Raw genomic sequence first — 24,646 nt, forward strand, 5'->3', positions numbered from 1 at the left:
AAGTTTGGGTCAGTCCAGGAGAAATTTTTTATTTAATACTTTCCCTGTGCATCATATTTGCTGTCAAGAATAATATTGAACAGTGTATTTATGAGGAACAAAGTTAAGATCAAGCTGGACTGGAGCTGTGTCATCATTCTGGGTACTTTTGGTTTATGATAGACATATTTGGTGTTTGGGTTGAGGCCTGGCTTTAATTTTCAAGCTAAAGAGTCCATCTCTGGGGAGTAAGCAGCTGAAATGCAGGCAGTGGGAAAGTAATACATTCACAGTCAGTGACTCCTCGCTTTCAATCTTGCCAGAAAGCAGAACCATGGCTCTCGCTGCAGAGAGGTGTAGTGGTGAGTTATTTGGTGGTTGCAGATTGATTTTAGAGATTCATGTGTTTTTGGTGCTGTTCATGGAGAGCAGAATTATGAAATTACCAGCACAGACGGTAGTGCAACAAACAAACCCTGTAATGTAAAATTTGTGTGCATACCTGAATCTTAGTCCAACTAATTTTCAAACCCGTGACTATATTTGGATGTGACTTGGGGCTGGCACTGAAGAGAGGAGTGCCTTTCTCGCACCCAGTAGGACGCCATCTACCTTCCAGGGTCTTCGACACATTTAGAGTGGATGATCCAAAGGTCTGCGGCAACTTTATTACATGCATGTAAATAAGCTCCCACTGGCATTTGTGACTTCAGAATATTCTATTATAATATACACCGATCATCTAAAACTCAGCCTATCGACGAGTGACATGATGAAGAGGTGATTTATCACTTTGGCTGTTAGGGAGTTGGACATACATCAAGTAAATATTTTTTCGTCAAAGCTGATTCACAAAGCCGAGAAAATTGGAATGTGTAAGGATTTCAGCAGGCCTGGCGGTTATTATGGTAAGAAGGATCTCCAAAATCTCACCCCTTCCTCTGTATAAGTCATCTAACAAAGTGAAAGTGATTAATTGCTGACAGTGTCCTGGACAGCCAAGGCTTATTCATAGATGTGGTCCTATCGATGCTCCGCCTTGCAGCTGCTGACTTCCTGGTCCCAGACACCACAGCATGCCTTCAGAAGTCTGCTGTACTCCATGTTTCAACAGTTTCGAGCTGCTTCATCGCCAAAAGAGGCACGGCATCTGGCAGGGGAATGTAATATTATGACTGACTGGTGTATTTCCCGTTCACTCGATGCACTCATGCAGAGAGACAAACGTGAGGTCCATGTGAAAAGTGTGACAGAAGAGTGTGAACGTGTTTACAGTGATTTAATACTCTTCATAAAATTAATGATATTCATGTAAGCCACCAGAAAAAAATATATATATTGGGCAGTTTTTTATTTGAAAAGCTAAAAATAACACGAGTTACATGCCTCAGTAGTGCATGATTAAGATACGATAGGGCTCAGTTGTTTAGAGCATTGTTGCCTCAATACTTATTCTGGATGGCCTTTTTTTTTTTTTGTGGAAATTGTCGTCAAAGGTGGGCTAGTGGCGCAATGGATAGTGTCTGACTTTAGATCAGGGGATTAGAGGTTCGACTCCTTGCTAGCTCAAAAACTCTGTAAGGAATTTCATCCATGACATTGGGGGGATTCCACATGTTGAAGTGCACGGGCCTGACAACAAGGGGATTGTCTTGCACATGTTCACAAAATACAACATTTTATCACAATGGGATTGTATTTTTGGTACGACGATTAGTGTGCAATGGCCCCCAAAATCCTGTTAAAGTCTTACAATCGTTGAAAAGAAAACCAGGCCACTACCCATTTGTTTCAAAAAATTCACAGCAATACTGAGTAAAGGAGACCTCTGCCAAATGTACGCAAGTTCTAAGCTTGTTGCATCATCAAGCTGCTGAATGAACACATCAACCCCACTTTGGTGGTTTTTTAAACTCCAAAGCCAAAGGTAAAAGATTTCAGGGGTCTCACTGGATTGTTTGATCTCTGGTCTACAGAAGATCCAGACGTCTCTTTCTTTGACAGCTCCAAAGCTTCAACAGCCTTCCTGGCACAGGGTCTGACTTGTGTGTGTTTGAGTTCAGGGGACACAAATGCGTGTAGTCACAGCTACTTGAGCAGAGTTGACACTTACCTTCACGCCCACAACATTGGGTGAAGCAGCTCAAAGGCCATTCAGCAAATCACATGGCAGAATTGACAATGGATTTTATAGAGACATGGTCCTGAAGGTCAAGACCAGCGTTTTGACCCAAGATAAGGCTAGACATTAAAAGTGTCATCTTTCTTTAGGGCTGTGATCGTATAGTGGTAAGTACTCTGCGTTGTGGCTGCAGCAACCCTGGTTTGAATCCTGGTCACAGCAATCATTACTCCTGTGCTTGGTCCATCCTCAACCTGTGGATGTGGGAAGTCTGTATAGTGATCTACCTCTCTTGAATTTTGCTGTGAAGAGGGTTGATTTTTTTTTTTTTGTCATGTTTCACCTTCAGTGGTATCACTTTAAACATGTACGATCCATTTCAAAGTGAATTTGGCACAGCTCTATGTGGTTTTCTGCAAAGTGTGGATCAGTGAATGTCCAACCATTCAATTCAGCTTCATTTAAATTTCACCAAATGCAACACAGTCATTTATCAGCACTTTTACAGAGAAAAACCCAACACTTCCACATGAGCAAGGAGAAGCAACCGTGGAAAAGAAAAACTCCATTTTAAAAGGAAGAAACCTTTGCAGAACCAGCGTCAGAGGTGGCGGCTTTCTGCTCTTCTGTTTGGGGTGAGGGGATCGAAGGAACGATAAGGATAAAACAGACAGATTGATTCTTTGAATCAGCTCAGCATTGCTCCACTTGCTGCAGATGGATCAGGGCAGGAGGCTTCAGACCACAGACCTCGGGGAACCTGGAGGGAGATCGAACGGTGGAGGATGGGACAGAGACTACAGGAAGGGAGAGTTCATTACATACACTAGAAGAGAGACAATAGTTAATGAGACCTTGTAGTGAAATGTGGAGTGGCAAATCAGAGATGAGAAACTCAGTGTAGGTCCCACAGCAGTCTCAACCTAGAGCAGCTTCACTAAGGAAATGGCCCAGGGAGGCCTGAACCAGCCCGAACTGTAATCTTTACTAAATGAAAAGGTCTCAAGCCGAGCTTTGAAAGTAGCGACAGTATGCGTCAGCCTCCCTGACTGAAATTTGGAGCTGGTTCCACATGACAGGAGCCTAATAGCTGAAAAGCTCTGTCTCCCGTTCTACTTTTAGAGAACCGAGGAACCTCCAGTAGGCCAGCAATCTGAGAATGAGGTGTTCTCGTAGGACTAACAATATGGGACTTCCAACCCTTTAAGGTATGATAGGGCTCAGTTGTTAAGAGCTTTAAAAAAGATGATTTTTAGATTCTATTTTCGATTTAACAGGAAACCAATAAAGAGAGGCTAATATTAGAGTGACATGATCTCTCCTGTTGATTCTTGTCAATCAGAGCATCATGGATTCACTTATAAATGTTACCTTTAAAATGTTGTATGACTGTCGCCTCAATACGTATTTTTGGATGACCTTGTTTTTTTGTGAAAATCCTCATCAAGAGAGGGCTAGTGGCGCAATGGACAACACATCTGACTTCGGATCAGAAGATTCCAGGTTCGACTCCTGGCTAGCTCAAAAACTCTTTAGAGAATTTCATACATGACATCTCTGGTCTTCCACATTGAGCTTTCATAGTGAAGGGCCCGACAGTGAGAGGGTTCTCTTGCACATGTTGACAAAATACAATATTTGATCAAAATCTGATTGTATGCTTGCTACAATAAAACACTTAGTGTGCAATGGCCTCCAAAGTCCTATTGAAGTCAAAACATCTTACTAGAGTTGAAAAGAAAACCAGGCCACTACCCATTTGTTTCAAAAAATTCACAGCAATACTGAGTAAAGGATACCTCTGCCAAATGCACGCAAGTTCTAAGCTCGTTGCATCATCAAGCTGCAGAATAAGCAAATCAACCCGACGTTGGTGGTTTTTTTAAACTCCAAAGCCAAAGGTCATCCAGAGGTTTCACTGGATTGTTTGATCTCTGTTCTACAGAAGATCCAGACGTCTCTTTCTTTGACAGCTCCAAAGCTTCAACAGCCTTCCTGGCACAGGGTCTGACTTGTGTGTGTTTGAGTTGGAGGGACATAAATGCGTGTAGTCACAGCTACTCAAGCAGAGTTGACACTTACCTTCACGCCCACAACAGTGGGTGAAGCAGCTCAAAGGCCATTCAGCAAATCATACGACAGAATTGACAATGGATTTTATAGAGACATGGTCCTGAAGGTCAAGACCAGCGTTGAGAATAAGGTGCTCTCCCGGGACCAACCGTATGGGACTACCAGCTCTTTAATGACAGGATAACTGATTGATCAGCGTCCATTGCTGCTGACATGATTTAGACCTTTGATCGGGTTTATCATTCAGTGGCACAAAACGTCCTGTGCTTCATATGAGCTGATAGTAAGAAATTCTGAGAATAAGTTATTTTTAATATGAAACTGTTTATGATTGATATTAAGAGTTAAAATTGATTCTGATACTGATTCTCAATTAATCATGACAAGATGGAGAAAAAAAAACAAGCCTGTTAATAAAAAACAAATTTTACAGTGGAAGATAGCTAAGAATTCACAGTGCTACTGGAAAACTAAAAATTAGTTTTGGGTGTGCTATAAATACTGAGTAAATAACATAGTTAACAACACGTATGCATTTACATGGCTTCTCTTTAGTTTAGTGAGTCTCTGTGCCGTCAGAAACAGCTGACTGTTTTCATCTGATACGAGGAAGCATTCGTTTGGCCAGTTCTTCACTTGTACTGGTAACACTGAAAATTCAAGCTGATTTCCTTCTTTTTTCAACCTGGGCCTCATTTGGTTTCTCAATAATCAAACTTGTGGGGGATGTGTGTTGAACATGCGCCTGTGTGCACCATATTTCACTGATGTGCGTCTGCTGGTCTCTGCCCCCTGTGCCCATGGGGTTTGTGTGACAGCAGCTGCATCCAGATGTCGGGGACTAAAGCCAAAGTCTCTCTGTGGTTTTCCACCAGTTGTGTTTGGCTCCGTGCCCAAAACCACTGAACCGTTGCTAACAGTGAGCAATGGATCTCACATCAGAGAAACACTGTGTGGTAGTTAATTCTCCTTCAATCAAAAACTACCTTGGTTTTTCTCACCATGTTTTTTTTTCTTTCATCATATTGACAGTATTGTAGTGTGAGAAGTGATATTCAATCCATTCTTGTTCTGAAAATGAAGAGAGGAAAAAATCAATAGTTTTAAGCACTTGAAAGCTGTAATAAGATTTCCAGCATGTATGCTGATGTTTTTAAGAACAGGAAGAAATAATGGATGTGATACATAAGATTTTTTTTTTTTTGTTCCAGTGTCCCTGAAAATTATTTTCTCATCATGCTGTGATTCTTTGCACATACATTAGGGGTGTGTATTAAAAGACAAATTAACTAATTAATCATGACTCTGACTGTAACTAAGCACGATTAATTGCATAATTTGAGAATCTGTAATTAGCACCAAAAAGGAAAAAAAGAATCACTAATTTAATGCAGAGAAATTGTGTTTATTCTCAGTCCTTTGACTTCCGTGCAGCAGATGGATAAAGTGATGTGAAGTAGCTGCTGGAGACTTCCTGTATCTGCAACAATTGATGATGGGATATTTGACTCTGGAGGGAGCCAGTTCTTTAGAAACAGTTTTTTTAACAAACCATTCAAAAGACTGAATTTATGGATCATTTTTACATTTGATTATTTGTATGACGGAGTCTGGGGGGGTAACTCCTTTTATTCACAAGATATTCATTGGAAGGAATATAAAGAATGATAATGGTGAGAGTGGAGATTAAATCCTTCTGAAATATTAATCAGTTTCATTTGACATTTGTGAACTATATTTTAACATCTGTTCTGCACTGATTATAAACACTTCACTTATCACTCTGCCTTGATGGTAAGTTCACTAGAGATAAACAGATAAAACTAGAATTGCATAATAAAAACTGATCCTTCACTGAGTAACTGAGTAGTGAGCGATTTGGTTTCACAAATTATAAATTTACAAGTTAATGTGAACATTTCTGTACCATAATAGAAGTACATATATAAGAATTTTACATTTCCAACACAGAATCATTGGTTTGCTTTCAGAAAGTCTTTCATTATTCTTAGATTTCGCTGTTGAAGTTGCAAAAGCGTGCATTGCTTTCCTTTAACGGTAAATCAGTCAACCTCGATCGCTTGTTAATGCATTTCTTCCAAAACCACCCTGCTCTCAGCTGCAATTTGCTTGTGTCAACCCCTTGTAGTACTCTGAGTGGATAAATAAAAAAGTGCTGTATCTCCATAAATCAAACCTATTTTTATCCCTCTTTTATATTTAAGGCTTTAAATAAGTGACAGAATGCCTGATTCATTATTCCCTACCCCATGTTGTCTGAAAAAGTGTTGCTGGTGTGTTATTCACACTGGCAGCTTTTTTCTTCTCTTTTTTCTCTTTTTTTAACTCTTAGGTTGGTCTCATAGTGTGACACCGCACTGGCTTCATTAAACAGCTACCACAGAAGTTCATTTTTAACTCCACTGCAATAAAGGTCACCTACCAACTCCAAATGAAACTTTTCTTTGAGCATTTTCCTAACTTTACTGTAAATCCATGTTTTGAAAACCACTCCCAGGTTGCATGTTGTAAATTCTACTGTGTGTGATGTTTGTTAATTCTTTTCTAAGCAAAAATTAAAGCCAAAAAATTTTAAATCGGTTCTGATTTGAATGACCCAAATAGCGCATTTTGATCCTCCAAATGAGCTCCAACACCTTCAGAGGACTTTGAATTATTGAGGAGCCAAGAGATCTCAGGCACTCTTCGTGAATTAATTTTTTAAAACCCCTGTTTAATCCAATAGCATGTTCATTAAAACCCTAAAACTGGGCATTTAGGAATGTTAGAAAATGTAACCTTTCAACAACACTCAATATTTAATGAGCTAAGTTAAGCTTTTAATCTGTGGGCTTTGTTCCCTGAACTTGTTTGAAATGGGTGAAGAAAAAAAAAAGAACAAAAAAAAAAGACAAATATTCTCACGAACAATGTACCTTTTTTTTAATCTTTCATTACCAATTGCCACTCATTGTTTCTCCCCTTCCTTTTATTGACTTACTCAGGTAATGTGATAGCTATAACCTTTCATAGGAGGATGCAGTGATCCTCTCACTTTATTTTAGACTTGTGTTAAATGCTAATGCTTGACTAGTCAGCACTTTGGTTTTTCACTTTTGACAGTTACAGCACACTTGAATGACAGTGTGTATGTTTTGTCTCTAGAATGGATTTCCTGCCGGCAGGAATCTGTTGAAGCTTCATCTGATGTAACGGATGTATAATATAGTTTGGAGTTTAGGTGGGGACTACGTCAAGACCACATCCAGCCTGCCTTTCAACTGTCAGGCATTAACAGCAGCGTCTTTTAGATCGCCTGAAATGACTACTGTCAAAAACAGCAGCAAACCTCAAGCAAAGCCTGTGAAGGTCTTTCCAATCAATATTGTTTGACTAATTCTGAGAGAAACACAACAGAAGCCAGTTTACAGGCAGTGATGAATATGCAGCAGATGTGCCGGTGTTGTCCAGGAGTTTGACCTGCCGGTCCACTGTCAGGATAAGTGGACTGATTACCAGAACGGCCGTATCCTCAGGCCGCTGTTTGATGTTTTGTGTGACCAGCGACGAACAAGCCGTCGTCCACCGCTTGAATGTCAACCTATTACACTGCCCTTTTCACAAACAAATTACCATATCGTATTTGTCAGGCAAATACCTTAAAGGTGCAGTACGTGAACTTTTAGTTAACTTCTTTTGTGCAGCAGGTTGGGTGAGTTATTCAAAGGAGCAGAGATTTGATTTCAATCCAAGCTCGTTTGAATGTCTCTCCAGGTTTGGGTAGATTTTTTTTTTTTCGTAGTCAGCGAGAGCCCAGAGCTCCTGTGTCTGGGTTTATATTCCATTCATCTATTTTTGTTGTTGGACTGAAAACAGACTAGCTTTACGAGGCTGGCTGTGCCGCGGCTCGTTGATTAGTTTGCTATTCACGGGAACTGTACCTTTTGCTCAGCACATACTCCAGACCCGTGCTCCCCGACCTTTTTTTGCACCACGGACCGGTTTCATGCAACATAAAATTTACGCGGACCGGCAGAATGGCGTATAAAAACACCTCAACAAGGGCTTTATGATGCATGAAAAAAACTGAGTTGAGCATGGGAAAGAAGCGCTGACGGAAGTGAGGAGTTTATCAAAAAAAACGTGAATGCACATCTTCAAATAAAAGCTTTTTAGTCTCTCTTTGCGGCCCGGTACCAAATGATCCACAGACGGGTACCGGGCTGTGGCCCAGCGGTTGGGGACCTTTGCTACAGATGTCAGTACTTTTTTACTTTTTTTCAGTCAGCCTTCACAGCTATGAATGGAAAAAAAAGCTCATAGTCTCCATTTGATGGCATTTTAAAGTGGTTTTCATTTGTATGAATATCTCGATGGCATTCTAAATATATTGTTAGTTCTCATTTTTCAAAAATCAGTGAAAAAAGAGGATCTCATGGTTCAGAGAAATGCACCAAAATCCACCTAATACTGGTTTTTGAACCCAGTGACTTGTCATTGGACTAAAAGCCATTTCTTTTCTTCTTTTGTCAACATTTAGCAAAATGAAGAGTGGGAGGAAACAGTAAGCTGAGTCATATCAACACTTTTGTCTCTCCTTCTCTCTCCTTGTTTAGGGACGGCTCAGATACAGCGAGCCCTCAGCTGGGAGTCTTCAGTGGCAACACGGCGCTGGAGTCGGCCTACAGCTCCAGCCCAAAGGTCCTGATTCGCTTTCACTCCGACTTCTCCACTGGAGGCTTCTTCATCCTCAATTTCCACGGTAACTTAATGCAACAGGGTGGCTTTGATTTGAACATTTTTACACATCTTCTGTGTATGTAAATAGATGGAAAAAGAAAAATAATTATCATGGGTTAAAAAAAAAGGAGCAATTTGAATGTAGGATTTGATGTGTGTTGGCACAGAGAGTGAATAGCTGCATAAGATGAGGGAAGAGGACTTTCAGCGGTAAAAATGGACTGAGCTAGAAGCCAGAGCATCTGGCTTTTCTTCTCTCACTTTTTTTTTTCCATTACAGTCTCCATTTACCTCTCAGTTTTCAGTGTTTTTTAGAGCAAACAAGTTTATGTCTCTGAATAGGTGCATTTCATGTGATGTTTTCACATCAGCAGAAAACATTCTCTTGTAATTTTCTGGTAATGTGTGCACTCTGCGCCGTTGCTTTTGTAAATGGAGCTCAAAGTTTTGTTAAAATCACACAAAACTAGTCACAAAGAATGGAACACTATGCCCCGTTGTTGAAGGCGCGTGCGGCGTTGCTTTCCCTGTTCTGGTAAGCATATATTCAATTCAGGCTGCACCCCTGTGTTTATTTAAAGCTTTATAACATTACTTAGATTGCCTTAATGAGTTCTGATTCTATTACTGGCCTCTGGTGGAAATGTGTTTTTGTTATGGAACCAATAAAACATCTGTCTCTCATTTCATCGCTGAGCTACCGCAGAGAAACAAGGTTTTCATTGAGCATCCAGGTAGAGAGCCGGAGAAAAGTCGCTTGAGTTTCTACCATTCATGAACATCTTTATCGAATATCACGGTTTATGTTTTAGGATTATTGTTTATTTGAATTAAATCACCTTGTGCAGGGTGGTGTCGTGGTTACTAGATCAAAGTGAGGATATTCTCAGTCCAGATTCAAGCTTTGGGGTCAGAATGAATCATCTAGTGGGTTGTTGGATTCATGTGTTGTGTGAGAGTGTGTATACTTGTGTGTTAGTGTGTGTTTATCTGCATGCATTATGAAATGAGAGCCTCACTCTGTTGGACTTGACGTTCGTCTCATTTCTGCTCCGTCCAGCCTACCGTCTGAAGAAATGCTCCACTCCTCCTGTTGTGGACAATGCAGAGGTGATCTATGAGGATGAAGACTTCCAAATAGGTGAGCGGCCCTGAATAATAGTTTTTACTCTTCATTTAGAAAAAAACTTAAACAAATCAACCATTTACTGTAACAGAGGAGCTGACAAAATGGTTTTGTTGATACTGACACACCTGATCTTGCACATTTGCATGAAAAATGTGGTTATATCAGTAAGATTTTTTTTTTATGATACCATTTAGCACATTTTTAAAAATTAAGAAGAATTATCAATCCCATCTAATGTGGTCCATCATAAGATCAGAATGACAAACTACCTGATCAGGCACATCGTAACTCATTATTTCGCTGATTGATTACTTCATTAATAGCCTACATTATTTCACAATTGCACGTACCTAAAAATAGCATGCTAAGGAGACTGTCACAGATTTTTTTATTGTGCTTTATGATGGATGTTTGGTTTCATTGTAGCCCTGTAACAGAATGTATATGTGTTTCCATGCAAATTGTTTTATAATTATTTGTATGTTTTTTGTTTGTTTTTTTTTTGGATTATCTTCACTTATAATAATCTCTCTGGCTTGATCTAAGAATATATCTATTCTTTGGTTATCCTCACAAGTGGAACAAAATGAGCAGTAGCACCCGCTCCGGAAGCATTTTCTTTTCAGTTGTTAGAAGCCACAATGCACAAATATCTCTCAAAAACATAAATTAGATGCAATTTATGTTTTACAGGAGTATACAACAACAAAAGAATGTGTGCTTACTAAATTATATAAAAGAAAACACATTTCTTATTTATGCTTTTGCCATTTTGAATGCATCTTTAATTTTTAATACTCATTTATTCTCTGTCATCGCAAAGCTCTACTCCAGCAGTAGCAGTGATTACAGAACTGACTTGGTTTTCACTCAGAAAGCCAATCAACTGATTCCATCAAATGAGGAACATTAAAGATTCAAACACTTCTAATATTCATATCAAGGTATTTCCAGCGCATGTTAAACAAACTTCTTGTATATTAACACAAAAAAGTTGATGTTCCTAGAAGTTTTATCCACCACTGATTAATTATTCATCCAGTGTGGTGAGGAAACACAAACACTTCAATAACAACTTCCTTTTTAACTGAAAACAGTTTTCATTCCTGCAACTCAAGTCCCAAAAAATGTAAAACATAAAAAAAAAAAAATATGATGTATTATTTTCCGGAGTTGCTCAAATTGAACAGAATGTCAATGTGATTGCAGCGACAGATTTCCAAGGTGTGGACAACCTCTGCACATCAGCCCAAAACCTTTTGGAATTCTCGTTGTCCTGTATTTTTGTTTATTGAAACGGCCTTGAATCAGTCAGCTTTGATTGATGTACTGTGTTGGATCCTTCTTTAAATTCCGCCAGTCTGAGGCGCCTCATAAAAAAATGCTTAGAATTTGCATTAGCTTTATTGATCATAAATGGTAATCTCAGCTTCACTATTTCAAGTGAAGTTACTGAAATAAGTTCAGAGATTCTGAGCCATATCCACAGAGTTTGTCTCCCAAACTTTGCCATCAAATGGCAGCGTGAACTCAAACAGTCCCAGGACTGTACGTGTTTGAAAAACTTGACAGGCAGCGTCATCCCGGCATGATTGAGCGTTATTCCTGAGGGTTGCGTGTGGTGTCACCAGGTGCTTGGCCCTTTCAATTCTCCAGTGCCGCCATGAATATTCAATGGGGTTGAGGTCAGGTGACGGTGGGGAAAAGTCCATTAAAGTCAGCACTACTTGGTCCTCTTTGGTCTTGAAATAGTTCTTGCAAAGCTTTGAGGTGTGTTGGGGTCATTATAATCTTGGACTCCGTAAGCATGCAAGCCAGAGGGTCGAGTCTGTCAGGAAAGATGGAAGGTTTTCTTGATCAGAATGTAGTGGATTTGATGCAAGTGGGCAATTATATGGGGACAAGACTTAAATTCCACACCATGTTCTCTCCTGTCCATCGTTCTCTGAACATTATCATTGCTGCAACTCATTTTTTAATGAATCGTTTGAATATTGTCATGTTCCTGCAGCGCATTGTTGGTCTTGTGGATAAAAAAACTCATCACATCATCTGTTGTGAGATTACCTTTTTTTCACATTATGTTTGCTTGAGTGTATTTCCACATCATTCTGGGTCTGTGATGTCTGTTTCTCAGTGAGCAAGCCTTGACATATCGTGTGCTCACGCTGGTTTACTGATTCAGCTTCAGATAAATGGAAATCTGACATTTTGTTGAAGAGTTAACGCGGTCAATGACCTCATTTGCTAAAATTGTGTATTGATTTTAAAACTTGAGCACAATCTAACATTCCAGTTTGAACATGCCATGGCCTTTTTATTCATTTTTTTTAGTATGCCTACCTTTTTCTGAGCTTATTGAATTATGACAGATTTCGGTTTCGTCTAAGTTTTTTTTTTCCTTTCCTTTCTTAATCCATTGAACGCTCTCAAGTTATTTATTTCAGTTGAAATGATCGCTTGTCAAGCTATCTCCTTTTCCCCTAATCCCTATCTATGTGATTCACGTGAAACATCTTATTCTGTGTGACCTTTCAGATCAACCGGAGCTATAATTTTGATAGAAGAAAAAAATAATAAGAGACTTTTCATAAAACCTCAGCAAGAGCTATTTGCCTGTCCAGTGGTAATTTATTTTACCTTTCAAAATGTCACCTTCCCACATATTCATAAAAGTTTGCTGATTTTTGAAAGATTTTGGGTTATTTTTTTCTTTGCAGTTTTTTTTTTTTTTTTTTTTTTTTTTAATTAAGGACCTTTACACTGGCAAGGATTTCTTTTTTTTTTTTTTTCATTACAAGTTCATTCAAGGGTTCATAGACCTCTGCATCAGGTTTGAAGTGGGGGCAATGAAAAATATTCTTGGCAGGTTGCAGACAAAGAGATCAGGATTCCTTCCGTTTACAGTTCAGCTCAAGTATCCTGTATAAATGTGGCATCAAATTGCTGCGACCTGCTTTAATGAGTGGGGAAACCAGAAAACATTTAGACTGAAGCTGATATCAAATCAGTACATTTTAATCCATGCACAGCTTAGCTGCGCTAAAGTTATAGCCACAACATAGACATTTAGTTGGAATTTTTCATTTGCTCTTCATCCATATCCATGAGCAATGCCGCCACTTGGTAGATTTTTGCACTCGCTCTTTCAGTGTGTCAACATTGGCCCATTTCCCGTCGTCCTGCAACCTTAAAGACCACAACAATGGTCAATTTCAAGCTTCCTAGCGTCTTTGTATTCATACAAGAAATGAACCTCATTAGGCTTCCTGTTGTTCACATTCAGTAGTCAGCTGGCTGCTTTTTTTTTTTAGCTCCTGTTTACCGTTTTCCATGAGGATTTGGTTTCCATCTCTCGTGCAATGCACAGAACACCTCCTCTCATTACATCCGTGTTCTTATGAAGTCCAGTTTTATTTGGAATGACTCAATAATTTGTTTGTTTGGGTGTCGTGTAAAGACAGCGACTGACAGACAAAAGACATGTGGGAGATGGTTTTGGGGGTATTAATAACCACACAAACTTTAAACCTCTCAAGCTGTGAAAGTGAAGTTTGGTTTCATAATACCTGGCAGAATAAAGTACATCACAGACACCGCTAGCTTTGTTATTGATCTGAAAGCAAATTATACAAGCTTTGAACACCTCACCAAAAGGTTGAATGTTCTTGTTTGTTGTGTTCAGCAATTTTAAACTTCTTGCCCCATGCTGTGAGCCTTTGTGTACTTTTTCTAGACGCAGTCTGAAGCAATGTAATACATCTCGCTGACAGCTGGTACATCTCCTCCACTTTTAAGATGGCAGGCCTGTCAAACTGTATCTCTCAAAATTGAGCAAGAGAGGCAACATCAACTTGTAACGCTCTATTTACAAAATAAAAATCTAAAACAGGACGTTTTTGTCGCAGTTTTTTTCAAGTTTGGCTTTATGCTCTGCAATGGGAAAGCCAGTGTTTGGTGGATCTGATGCTGTCTCTTCTCCTCACTTGTTGTGAAGCACCTGAAGTTTCCCCGGCAGAAATCAAATGAACAGATGGAGATAAAAATCCATTGTCTTCATTTGAAGCGAAATGTACGCAGTCCACACAAAGCAAATTTTCAGCTATTCTCCCAACATTGTGGTTTTATTAAACCAACAAAATACTATCAAGATCTAGTGAGATCTACACAGATTCAGGCCCACCTGGCAGCTATGAAGAAAGAAGTGCAGAGGATCAGAAAACCGTTAAATTGAGTTTCTTCCCTTCTTTCTTAGGTGACATTGTGAAGTATCGCTGTTTACCTGGATACACTCTGGTCGGAAAGGCGGAGCTGATGTGCAGACTCAATTCCCACCTGCTTTTTGAAAGTCCACCACCATCATGTCAAGGTAAGAGAATAAACTCAAGGTAAAATACTTTATTGTCTACATCTCCAGTGTAAAGTCAAGGAACAAGCAGGACACAGATTTTCAGAAACTAAACAAGTGGAGCCGAAGTTGTGGAATTTCTTCAACTGAGGGTATTTCAACATGAAAATCAATAGATGTTTATTACATCACCCCCAGCTTGTAAACATCCACATTTCTCAACCCCAAATCCGGTAGAGAAATTGTAATTTCTCAACGACAGCTTATATCATCAAGCTTCAGGAAGATCACAAACGGATTTGTAAAACCTTGAGAGCTTCCTTGAAAAATCTTGGCTTGAACCTAAAAAGAATCTCTAGTAACGCTCACATTTTGTCAAACTTTGAGCCAGTAGTCTGAGACCAATATGAGACTGATACAAGAAGGAGCATATTGCTACAACAGAAGCACTCTCGATACAGACAATGTGAGAAAACTTGTGCTATTGCCGAGAGATTATTTCTTCTTTTTCCCCTCTCAGACGCAGAAGTCCCAGCTGTGAGCAGCCAGCTGAGTGTCATTCTCAGTGGGTTATTATGAGTCATGTGGGGAGAAGTCGGAAATCACTATCTAAATATCACAATTAGGCAGAAGGCGCACTAAAAACATCAAAACTGCTTTTGGATTGAAAAGCTGTAACAAAAAGTGGTTTGAAATTTCAAACTATTCAAGTGGAGTTTAAAAGTGATAGTGTGAGTAAAATGGCTCGACTCTTGTCTAAAAGCTGTCAGTCCTTTTCAGCCTTAGATGTTCAATGTGTTTATTCACTGCAGCGGTCCATTCTGCCATCGATGTGGCATGTTTGGTTTGAGAACTAAGGAGACGTCAGAAAAGTGAAACGCTACATTTTCCTCTCTGGGAAGCGCTGTTAGTGAATTCTGGTGTTTGTATGAGACAAATTAATATTGATCTGAGTTGCTCGTCTGAGAAAGTTACTTTTTCTTTCCTTTCACAGCTGAGTGTTGAAGAGACATTCAGCCTTCACCATAATGTGAAATGAACACAATCTTCTGTCTATTATAGATCAGAAGAAAAACAAATCTCATAAGAAGAAATGGAATGAAAGTTCAAGCTACTTAGATTTCAGCTTGGTTTCTGTTGACGTCCTGTAACTTCAACAGTCAAATCTTATAAAGAAATCGATTGACTTCCAGAGCGTTAGTGGTAAATGAGCATGTAATAAATAAGAGTGTGAATTCCACTCATTGTTTGAGTCTGAAAGGGAAAGAGGCAGGTCAGCAAACAGCTGTAAATGAGGCCTAAACTGGTAAAAGAGGATGAATTTCTTTTTTTAATCATCTTTTGTCTGGTACCCACGCAGCCCAGTGCCCGGCCAATGAGGAGCGGTTTTCCTCCTCAGGAGTCATACTGAGCCCCGGCTTTCCCAGCAACTACCCAAACAGCCAGACGTGCTCCTGGCTGCTGCGGATGGTTCAAGGTACAGTATGTGCATTACAGGGTGACTAAAATGTGTCGAAAGTAATTTGTCAGGATAGATACGTATATGCAAATTCGTATACATGAGCTGTCTGTGTATGTACTATTTGTCGCTATGTTTTTTGCTTTGTTTTGCAGGTTACATCATTAATATCTATGTGGAGATGTTCCACAGTGAGAAGCAATTTGACGAACTGGAAATCTTCGATGGTACACATTGCTTTTTGCCTCTTGTTTAACCTGCTTGAACTTTAGTGTGGCCACATTCATTCATTCATTCATTTTCTGCCGCTGGTCCCTTTCGGGGTCGCGGGTGGCTGGAGCCAATCCCAGCTGCTGTGGGCGAAGGCGGGGTACACCCTGGACAGTTCGCAGGGCTGACATGTAGAGACAGACAACCATTCACTCACGCATTCATACCGAGGGGCAATTTTAGGGTGACCAATTAACCTACCATGCATGTTTTTGGACCGTGGGAGGAAGCCGGAGTACCCAGAGAGAACCCACACACACACGGGGAGAACATGCAAACTCCACACAGAAAGGCCCCAAGCCCCGGTCGGTATTTGAACCCAGGACCTTCTTGCTGTGAGGCAAGAGCGCTAACCACCATGCGGCCACATATATTTACTTAAAGCTTTAATTTGAGTTAGTAAAAGAACCCTTAATAAGATACACAACGCTTAATTGTCAGTTATGAAGTTGGGAATTTAACCCCCATGGACTTCAAAATTGGGTTGTGTAACAGTAAATATGCATGTGTTACGGATTAATTGCGTGTGTGTGTTTGTGTGAGAGATGAGACGTCTCAGACTGACCAGTTCACTGTTTTCTACCTTCTTTCATGGTATTCCTATCGTGAATCTCAACACCTTGAAGATAACCCATTTCAGAATCGAGCGGCTCAATTAACAGAGCCGATGTCTACACACACACACACACACACACACACACACACACACACACTGAAATCAGATGCTGGTTTAGGTTATGAGGGCCCTTTTCCTTGTAACCATAAGTTAGTTTAAAAACAGCAAACATCAAAACAAGCAGACAAACTCTGAATTTGATCTCACTATCCTTTGAAATATGTGATTTCTATTGGAATTCACAAGCAGGGTATGATATATGCAGCTAATATGTGTATCCCACTCAGCTCTGTCTATCTGTATTTATTTCGCCTGGTTCCAAACACACTCTGGCGCTCTTTGATGTGCCGACAGCAGCAGCACCATTGTGGAGGAGGCGGATGTTGCCGGGCTTCTCTCTGATTTACCGCAGCATTGTCGAAAGCCAAAAAATGTCAATAAGTGTTTGTAAATGTTTATCTTGACAATTTGGGGAAAACTTTTAAATAAATGATATTTTGCCATTTAAAACAAAAAAAGTCTGTAAAAAGTTGATATGGCTGGTGTGTCGTTCTCAGCGAGGAGACGGTTACTTAGAGCCTAATCGTCTCTTTTCTTCAGACGGCAGACATGAGCACAGGTGCAGAGCTGCGCTCTATAAACCCGAGATGGAGCTCAGCAATATGCTCATTTCAAAATACATGTAGACCGAGTAATTTGGGACTAGTTAGCATTTTATTGATACTGTCACTCTTCATGTGCGTCATCTTTTAGGAACGATAAAACACATTGTGACTGCGATCTATTGCTCGTTTCCACCTTGTAATACGCCAATAGTCATTTAGGAAAGTGGATTACACATGTTTGAACTAATCTGTGTCTCATTTTATCCTTTTCTGCCCATTCTCCTTCAGTGAACACACAACGTGTTCAAATTACAAAATCACATGTTGTATCCAAATGAAAAAGGATATGTATAACAAAAAAAGTGTCTTTTTTTGCAGCCACAGCTGCTCTGAACCTTCACGCATGTTTTTTTTTTGTATTTTTCTTGTAGGATCTTCCGGACAGAGCCCTTTACTTGTTGCTCTCAGTGGTAACCACTCCTCCCAGCTGAACTTCACCTCAAAAACAAACCAGCTGTATCTACGATGGTCCACGGACCATGCAACCAACAAGAGAGGATTCAAAATACGATATTCAGGTACATCCAAGACCACTCTTTGCTTTTCTTTTTTTTTCTGTTTTTCCAGTTGAATATATATATATATATATATATATATATATATATATATATATATATATATATATATATATATGTGTGTGTATATATATATATATATATATATATATATATATATACATTCTTTTGTGGTCAGGATCGTTGTGCTGATGCATCACCCAACCTCTGCTGAGCTTCAGCATGTGGACATCATGCTGTAAAGATTCTCTGCTAGTGTTAACCTGTACATGCCTCAAGATAGCAAATCCTCCTCAAATCCTAATGACAACTGTGCGCATTCTTCCAAAAAAAAAAAAGTTCAATCTTAATTTAATTTCAATAGAACTGTGGCATGTCGTGAGGCCCGGTCGATGATTTCTGTTTGGCATGCTCATGAAGTGAAACGTAAACTAAATCCTGTGATTTCTTCAAGTCTTTAGCTCTTACTGGAGTTTTTTTCACGTCACACTGAGCGTCCTGCATTGTATTCATAGCGTCACCTCGACTGTCACTTCAGGGAGAAGAGCTGCTAAATAATGTCCATATGTATTTGTCTCACTGTGGACTACTGAAGGTCTGAAATCTTGAAGATGGGCTGGTGAAGTTTTTAAACACTTGTTGAGTGTTCGCCTTAAGCGATTTGGATCTTTTGAGTCGTGGCTCACATCAGCAGATGCTAGTTGTGGATTAAGATTAAGTCAGGAGATTTATATCTCCAAGTCACTTCTCCTCTTAGAATATAGTCTTGCTTACTCAAGAATTCCTAACTGCAAATAGCCTCTCTTTTATTATTTTTTTTTTTTTTGGCTCTGAGTTCACACATTTCTTCCACGATCAAAATGCACATGAAAGAAACGTTTGTGTGGTGTCTGGTAGTTTTGTCTTTGCCTACACCTGTGTCTCAGACATCGATCACGTCACATTTTATGATTAAATAATGCAGAAAACTAGAATATCGCCAAGAAAATTAGCTTGTGAATTAGAAAGTTAAGAGAATATCATCAATTGTGGTCAGCAGTAAAAATATTTTTCACAGAATGTCACTGCAGCACAAAGAACAAAACCGTTATATTTTTGTAGAACTTTTAAAGTATTGAATCATAGTCAAGATGTACAAGGGAATTCATGTATTGGTAGTTATTAACATAGTATGAACTTTAGGGTGAAATGTACAGTATCAGTATTATGAAAATAGTTCATTGTTGCGACGACTCGAGTGAAAATAAAATTCATGTACCACTAAATACCAGTGATGGAAAGATGAGCCACTGCCTTTAGACAAAGCAGCATATCAAGAGAGTGGAGCTGACTACTGTAGTTTCCTCTAAACAGATGTGCCATAAACATAAAGTTGGTTCAAGTTGCAGAGTAACCCATCTGTGCTTGTTTAAGACAGAGTGGCGTGAAAAAGTGTTTTTGATGTAAAAAGTAGCCATTAGAGAGCGGGGATCACAGCTGGACATGTGACGAGGCTGAAGCCTTCCGATGAAGCCGCCTGTCAGGCCGCTGGCTGCAGCCGGTATTAGAACTGCGAAAGCAAAGGAGCTCACAGCTGTTGGCGAAGCCACAAAGGCTCTACACTTTGCTTGTGTGAGAAAGGTTTCGATGGGAGTTTGAGTGGTGTGGGAATTTAGGAGTTTCAGGGGCTTTGAGGATTTACAATGGCACAGCCTGATAGCCATCACAGAGCCTAATTATCATAGCTGGACTCCGCAGGAACAGCCACCTAAACCCTTTCACTTCACAGATTACTAGCAACTGATTCAGTTTAACTATTGTCTGGTAAAAAGGCTTAAAAAACCCCTGGGAATATTTATCAATTAGCACTCTAGCTCTTAATGACTATAGTAACTTGAATCTCAGCGAAGTAATCATTGTATTAACTGACGTATTATTTTTGCAAAACCAAGTTACTGAAGGTACCTGTAGAGGCTGCAGCACTTGTTTTTGATTTGTTAATGATTCTGAATGTAAATGTTGAGAACAATGGGATCCCCATACTGCCGTATATCCTGATTTTTCTTTCTTTTTTTTTTCTGTGGTAGGTGTAGTTTCAATTTTCTTAAGACATTGTTGAAAATAACTTATTACTTTCACAAATTCTCTCTGGAATCAAAGTCCTGCAATGGTGCAGCTATATATTAGAATATAGTTAGCCTATATACATTTCAGATGGTTGTAATTCTTGCAGGAATTGAAATGTTGATATTTCTTTCAGGATGGAGGTTAATCTCAATGGACATGCCAGTATAACTGAGTAATAACCAAGTGATGCCAGATAGAGAAGCCCTCAAATAAACCTAAATTGAAAGACCTAAATGTGACCTTTATTCTCTGATTCTCTTTATTCTCAGATTTAACAAACTGGCTTTGAGGCAGTGGAAAAAAGACAACAACAAAGAAAAGCCAATTCACATACTTGATCAAGACAGATGGACAATATTTACCTGAATGAGAAGTTTATAGCAAAAATAATAACAATTACAGAGTGACTCTGTGGTCCCGAGTAGGAATGTCATTCCACCAAGGTGAAGCCAAAAGAGAAAAAAGCCAACATTAGTCGAGGCAATGACCACATCGGACAGGAGAAGCAGTGCCAAGTGGCCCAGGGTAGCGATGTGTTTAACTGGCTGCTCATGCTTTTCCACTTCTGTCTTTTATAGTCTCTGCTAGGAAGACATGGAAATAGTTTGTAAAAAGTCCCTTATTTTATTCAAACTTTATTATATTCAGTTTGTGTTTCATGTTAAGTCTGAGGCAGTACAACGACAGAAGGGTCAGAGATGACGTCTGCTGTGCATTTAATCAATGCTCTCCCACCCCGCAAAGATAGATAAACACTTTGTTTCACTAAAAAGCTCCGACCTGCTGTTCACAACTATGTCTAGATATACTCCATGTCAGTGATTGGCTGTGTTGTGTTTCTTGTGAAGTGTAACAAAACGAAGCTCTTCTCCTCGTCTCCCTGTGTCTTTGTTCCTGTGTGTTCAGCTGCTTACTGCAGCATTAACGATCCTCCCCTGAACGGCGGTGTGGTCAACCGGACTAAACTCCGTCCAGGCAGCAGACTTCAGTACTTCTGTAATCGTGGCTACCGATTGGTCGGCTCGAGCAACGCCACTTGCAGGCTCGACTCCAACGGGCTTTACCAGTGGGACACGCCGTCACCGTTCTGCCAAGGTACAAGTTCAAACAATAAACGGCGAACAAGAAGAAATTGATCAAGATCAGGGAGTCGCAGTTTGAGAGGATTTCCTCTTTTCTCTGTGTTTTGGCAGCTGTCTCCTGTGGAATACCTCAGTCACCAGGCAACGGCAGTTTCCATGCTTACCAGTATACAGTCGGAAGCCAAGTCACCTATCAGTGTAACCATGGTTACCACCTTGACCCGGGCGTCCCGATGACAGCCGTGTGTTTGGAGGATGGCAGCTGGAGTAACGCCGCCTCCGTCCCCAGATGTCTACGTGAGTGACTTGTCAGTTAAGAGCAGTTTGTGAAAATGAGAAGTACGTCTAAAAAGGGAGACGATAACAAAATAGTGTGGACAGGTGATAGAGCAGCAGATACGACCTCCAGATTGCTTTTAAGAAAGTCTTTGACCGTCTTCTGTCATCTATGATTTGCCAAAACGCTCTCGCAGACATGCGAAAGCAGGAGCCTAATTAAATGAAGGCAATGCTCAGTTTCCCAGGTCTGCTCTTGGTATTTGGGTTTGGATTATTATGGTTTTCTCAAGCATGTAGCTGCATAAAGCTGTGGAATCCCTGGCAGCCTCCCAAAGAGATCCCTGAAACTTGTTTTTGGAACAGCAACAAATCAACTCCATGTACGCTGAATACTTTTATCTCTCAGCCTGATGTTATCATTTCTGTTGATAGTGGCTGTTTTGAATTGGCTTAATTTCACAAGCTATCAGTTGAAAAACATGTATCTTGAAGAGTAAATATTCTTCTTCTTTTATTATTTTTATTGCGCGTATGTTCAGTTCCAAGGTTCCTTCCTTTACAGTGTGTGCTTTCCTCATCTATACGCTGCGCTTGTAATTTTGGATAAACTTGGTTTTGATTGCAGCGATCCACTGCCCCAGCCTTGAAGGCATCCTGTTGGATCACATGACCTACCGGTTGCTCTCTGGTCGACTGGGAGAATTTAGTTCAATGGTGATGCTTGAATGCTCGACGGGCTATTATTTAGGCGTGGGACATCGAACTCTCCGCTGCCTTGCCAACGGGACCTGGGAGGGATCGGATGACCCAGCTGCTTGTAAGAGTAAGTACTGATGCCCAAATTGTGAATCTCTTGTGCAAAAGTACTAACTGTTGGAAGTACTGCTTCCAACAGATTTATTTGGCTCCAAACCACCTGACCACCTCCCAACCTCTGAACAAGATAATAAAACTCCACCGTAATAGCGTCATCGTCTGCTTCTTCACCGCCTAATGCGTCTACATCTCTCTTGTGAAATGCTAAATGAAGCTTTATCTCTGTTCAAGCTCAGAAATAGGGATGGGTACCTTTCACATCTGAATCGATACGATACCGATACTCGGTACCTGCGAATCGATACCGGTATTTTTCGGTACCTGTTTTCGATACTTTTTTTTTTTGTGGGGGGGTGGATATGCATTTGGTAATTAAAGTTATTTTGTATATTTAAAAAAATAGTCAAAACTTCGGAATTTTCAACATTTATGCTTGAATAACATCAACTGAAATAACTCCAACATAGAACTTGAGAAAAATGTGTGTGGGGATAAAGTAAAAAATTTAAATAAATAACAATAATAAATAACATAATAAAAATAGACTCAAAATAAATAGCTGTATGAAATGTTTCACATTTGCACCTGCTGCCCATACAATAACAAACAACTTTCAAAATAAATAACTGTATAAAATGTTTCACATTAGCAGCACCAGGCACCTCTACAGTAAACAAACACTCAAAGGTATACTGGAGGATCAGAATTGTATGGTTCCAACTCGTGATTGGGCAGTCATAATGCCAATCAAAAGCCACGTGGGACCGCTGTTGCGTGATGACATATCATGTCGAGTCGCCGCCTCGATGCGCGCTCTTGTTTCGAGCCGCGCATGCACAGAGCATTGTTTAGGAAGTGACATGCAGCGGGAGCGACCATCGCAGAAGCAGAAGCCGCAGAAGCGGCTTGTTCCTCCCGCGAACAACTCCGAACAGGGGCGGGGTGGCCATCGGGAGGTTTCCCGAATGGCCGGTGTGTTCCAGGCCAGTGGGGTCTATACATGTTACAAAATGTTGGGATTTCATTTTAATCAATAAATCTGTTTACAAGTATCTACACAGATCAATTCATAAATGAGCAATGAGTCCAATCTTCATGGCTATAGACTAAAAACTTTTCCATTTGATGGAATCTTTAACGACAAATAAAAGATGCTGTATCAAAGTGACGTAGTAAATCCAATTTAGTAGAATAAATTTTGAGAAATGTACTTTTGCTTTCAGTGAGCATCATAGTCCGAGAAACACATTTGACTTGATAAATATTGTTTGTAACAGTTTCCCTCTTATGTGTTCTATTTTCTAATCTCACGTCATTCTGTGGTTTTCTTTTCATGTTCTCATTCAGTCATCTCCTGCGGCGAGCTTCCCTCTCCACCCTTTGGCACCAAACTGGGGACACTGACAACATTCGGAGCAACTGCAATCTTCATGTGTAACCATGGTTACACCCTGGTGGGGTCACATGTCAGGGAGTGTGGCGCTAACGGGCTGTGGAGCGGCGCAGAAACCAGGTGTCTAGGTAAGATCCATCCAGTCAATAAGATGTGTTGTGTTTTAAATAAGTGATTGATCAGTAATTGAAGTACATTCAGCAGGTTGAGTTGTGGGACTTAATAAAATCGCAAAAGTGGCACTGTTGGTGGAAATAAAGTATATTTATCTGTAAGGGAAAAGCTTAATAATTGAGCCTGCCTCATCATACATAAGTCTGTTGTGAGGTTTTTTTTTTTTTTCTTGACATTTCTCTTCAAGATACAGAGTTCAACACTCTTTCTTTACAGCGTAGTCGACTGTAGGGCGAAATGTTTCTAACACAGTATTCAAATTCAATTATGTACAAAGTGTATTACGAGATATAGTGGAATGGAAAATCTCCCCTGAGTTGTGGTATTGCTATAACAGACAAGTTGCAAAGGAAGGGCAGAGTTGGGCTTTGGACGTCCATCAAGGACGTTTCACAAAGACCTCATTTGCAAGTGGTTGTACTGTACGTTCCAGCATACTCTTTATGCTTCGTTCCATGTGTTCTTTAGGTCTTTCCCCTTGAAATTATGTGCAGGGAAAGCATTCATTTAACCAGGAGGAGTGCACACCCCTTCATATCAGAACAAAAACTCTTTTTTTTTTCATTTCTCATAGAATTTCATGTGATGTACTGCAAGTTTTAACATTCTATAGAAATAATATATGTCAAGGACAGTTCCTGTTACAGCAGCTATTGCAGAGTTTTAACTTTTCCAATCATTTGGAATTATTTCAATTATTGAGTTTGTAGCTTTTTTAAAGGATAGATTTTCCTAAAGTCTCAAACATCAGCAAACATCAAATCTATCTTGAATTCCTTTTGGCAGTCCTGATGAAAAATGTTTATCAGGTTTGTAATGGAAGATTCATTTTGAATGATACTAAAAAAATTTACAGAAAGGAAAAAAAATGAGAAAAAGA

At 39.8% G+C, this 24,646-nt stretch overlaps 1 protein-coding gene and 1 non-coding gene across 2 annotated transcripts in view; both read left to right on the forward strand.

Moving 5' to 3' along the window:
* The window catches only part of LOC115388994 (CUB and sushi domain-containing protein 1-like), a 270,349-nt gene that overhangs the window by 211,082 nt on the left and 34,621 nt on the right, over positions 1 to 24,646 (forward strand). The window contains exons 44-53 of the mRNA XM_030092348.1: positions 8,791 to 8,936; positions 9,975 to 10,055; positions 14,299 to 14,412; positions 15,752 to 15,868; positions 16,006 to 16,077; positions 17,773 to 17,919; positions 20,929 to 21,117; positions 21,216 to 21,401; positions 22,009 to 22,206; positions 23,547 to 23,720. Of these exons, the coding sequence (XP_029948208.1) occupies positions 8,791 to 8,936; positions 9,975 to 10,055; positions 14,299 to 14,412; positions 15,752 to 15,868; positions 16,006 to 16,077; positions 17,773 to 17,919; positions 20,929 to 21,117; positions 21,216 to 21,401; positions 22,009 to 22,206; positions 23,547 to 23,720 (1,424 nt within the window). The remainder of the gene's footprint in view (positions 1 to 8,790; positions 8,937 to 9,974; positions 10,056 to 14,298; positions 14,413 to 15,751; positions 15,869 to 16,005; positions 16,078 to 17,772; positions 17,920 to 20,928; positions 21,118 to 21,215; positions 21,402 to 22,008; positions 22,207 to 23,546; positions 23,721 to 24,646) is intronic.
* Positions 3,553 to 3,625, forward strand: trnar-ucg (transfer RNA arginine (anticodon UCG)). Its single transcript has one exon. It is a non-coding gene; the product is annotated as a tRNA-Arg (tRNA).

The sequence above is a fragment of the Salarias fasciatus genome, chromosome 1 (genome assembly GCF_902148845.1).
Source record: "Salarias fasciatus chromosome 1, fSalaFa1.1, whole genome shotgun sequence".
NCBI lineage: Eukaryota > Metazoa > Chordata > Actinopteri > Blenniiformes > Blenniidae > Salarias > Salarias fasciatus.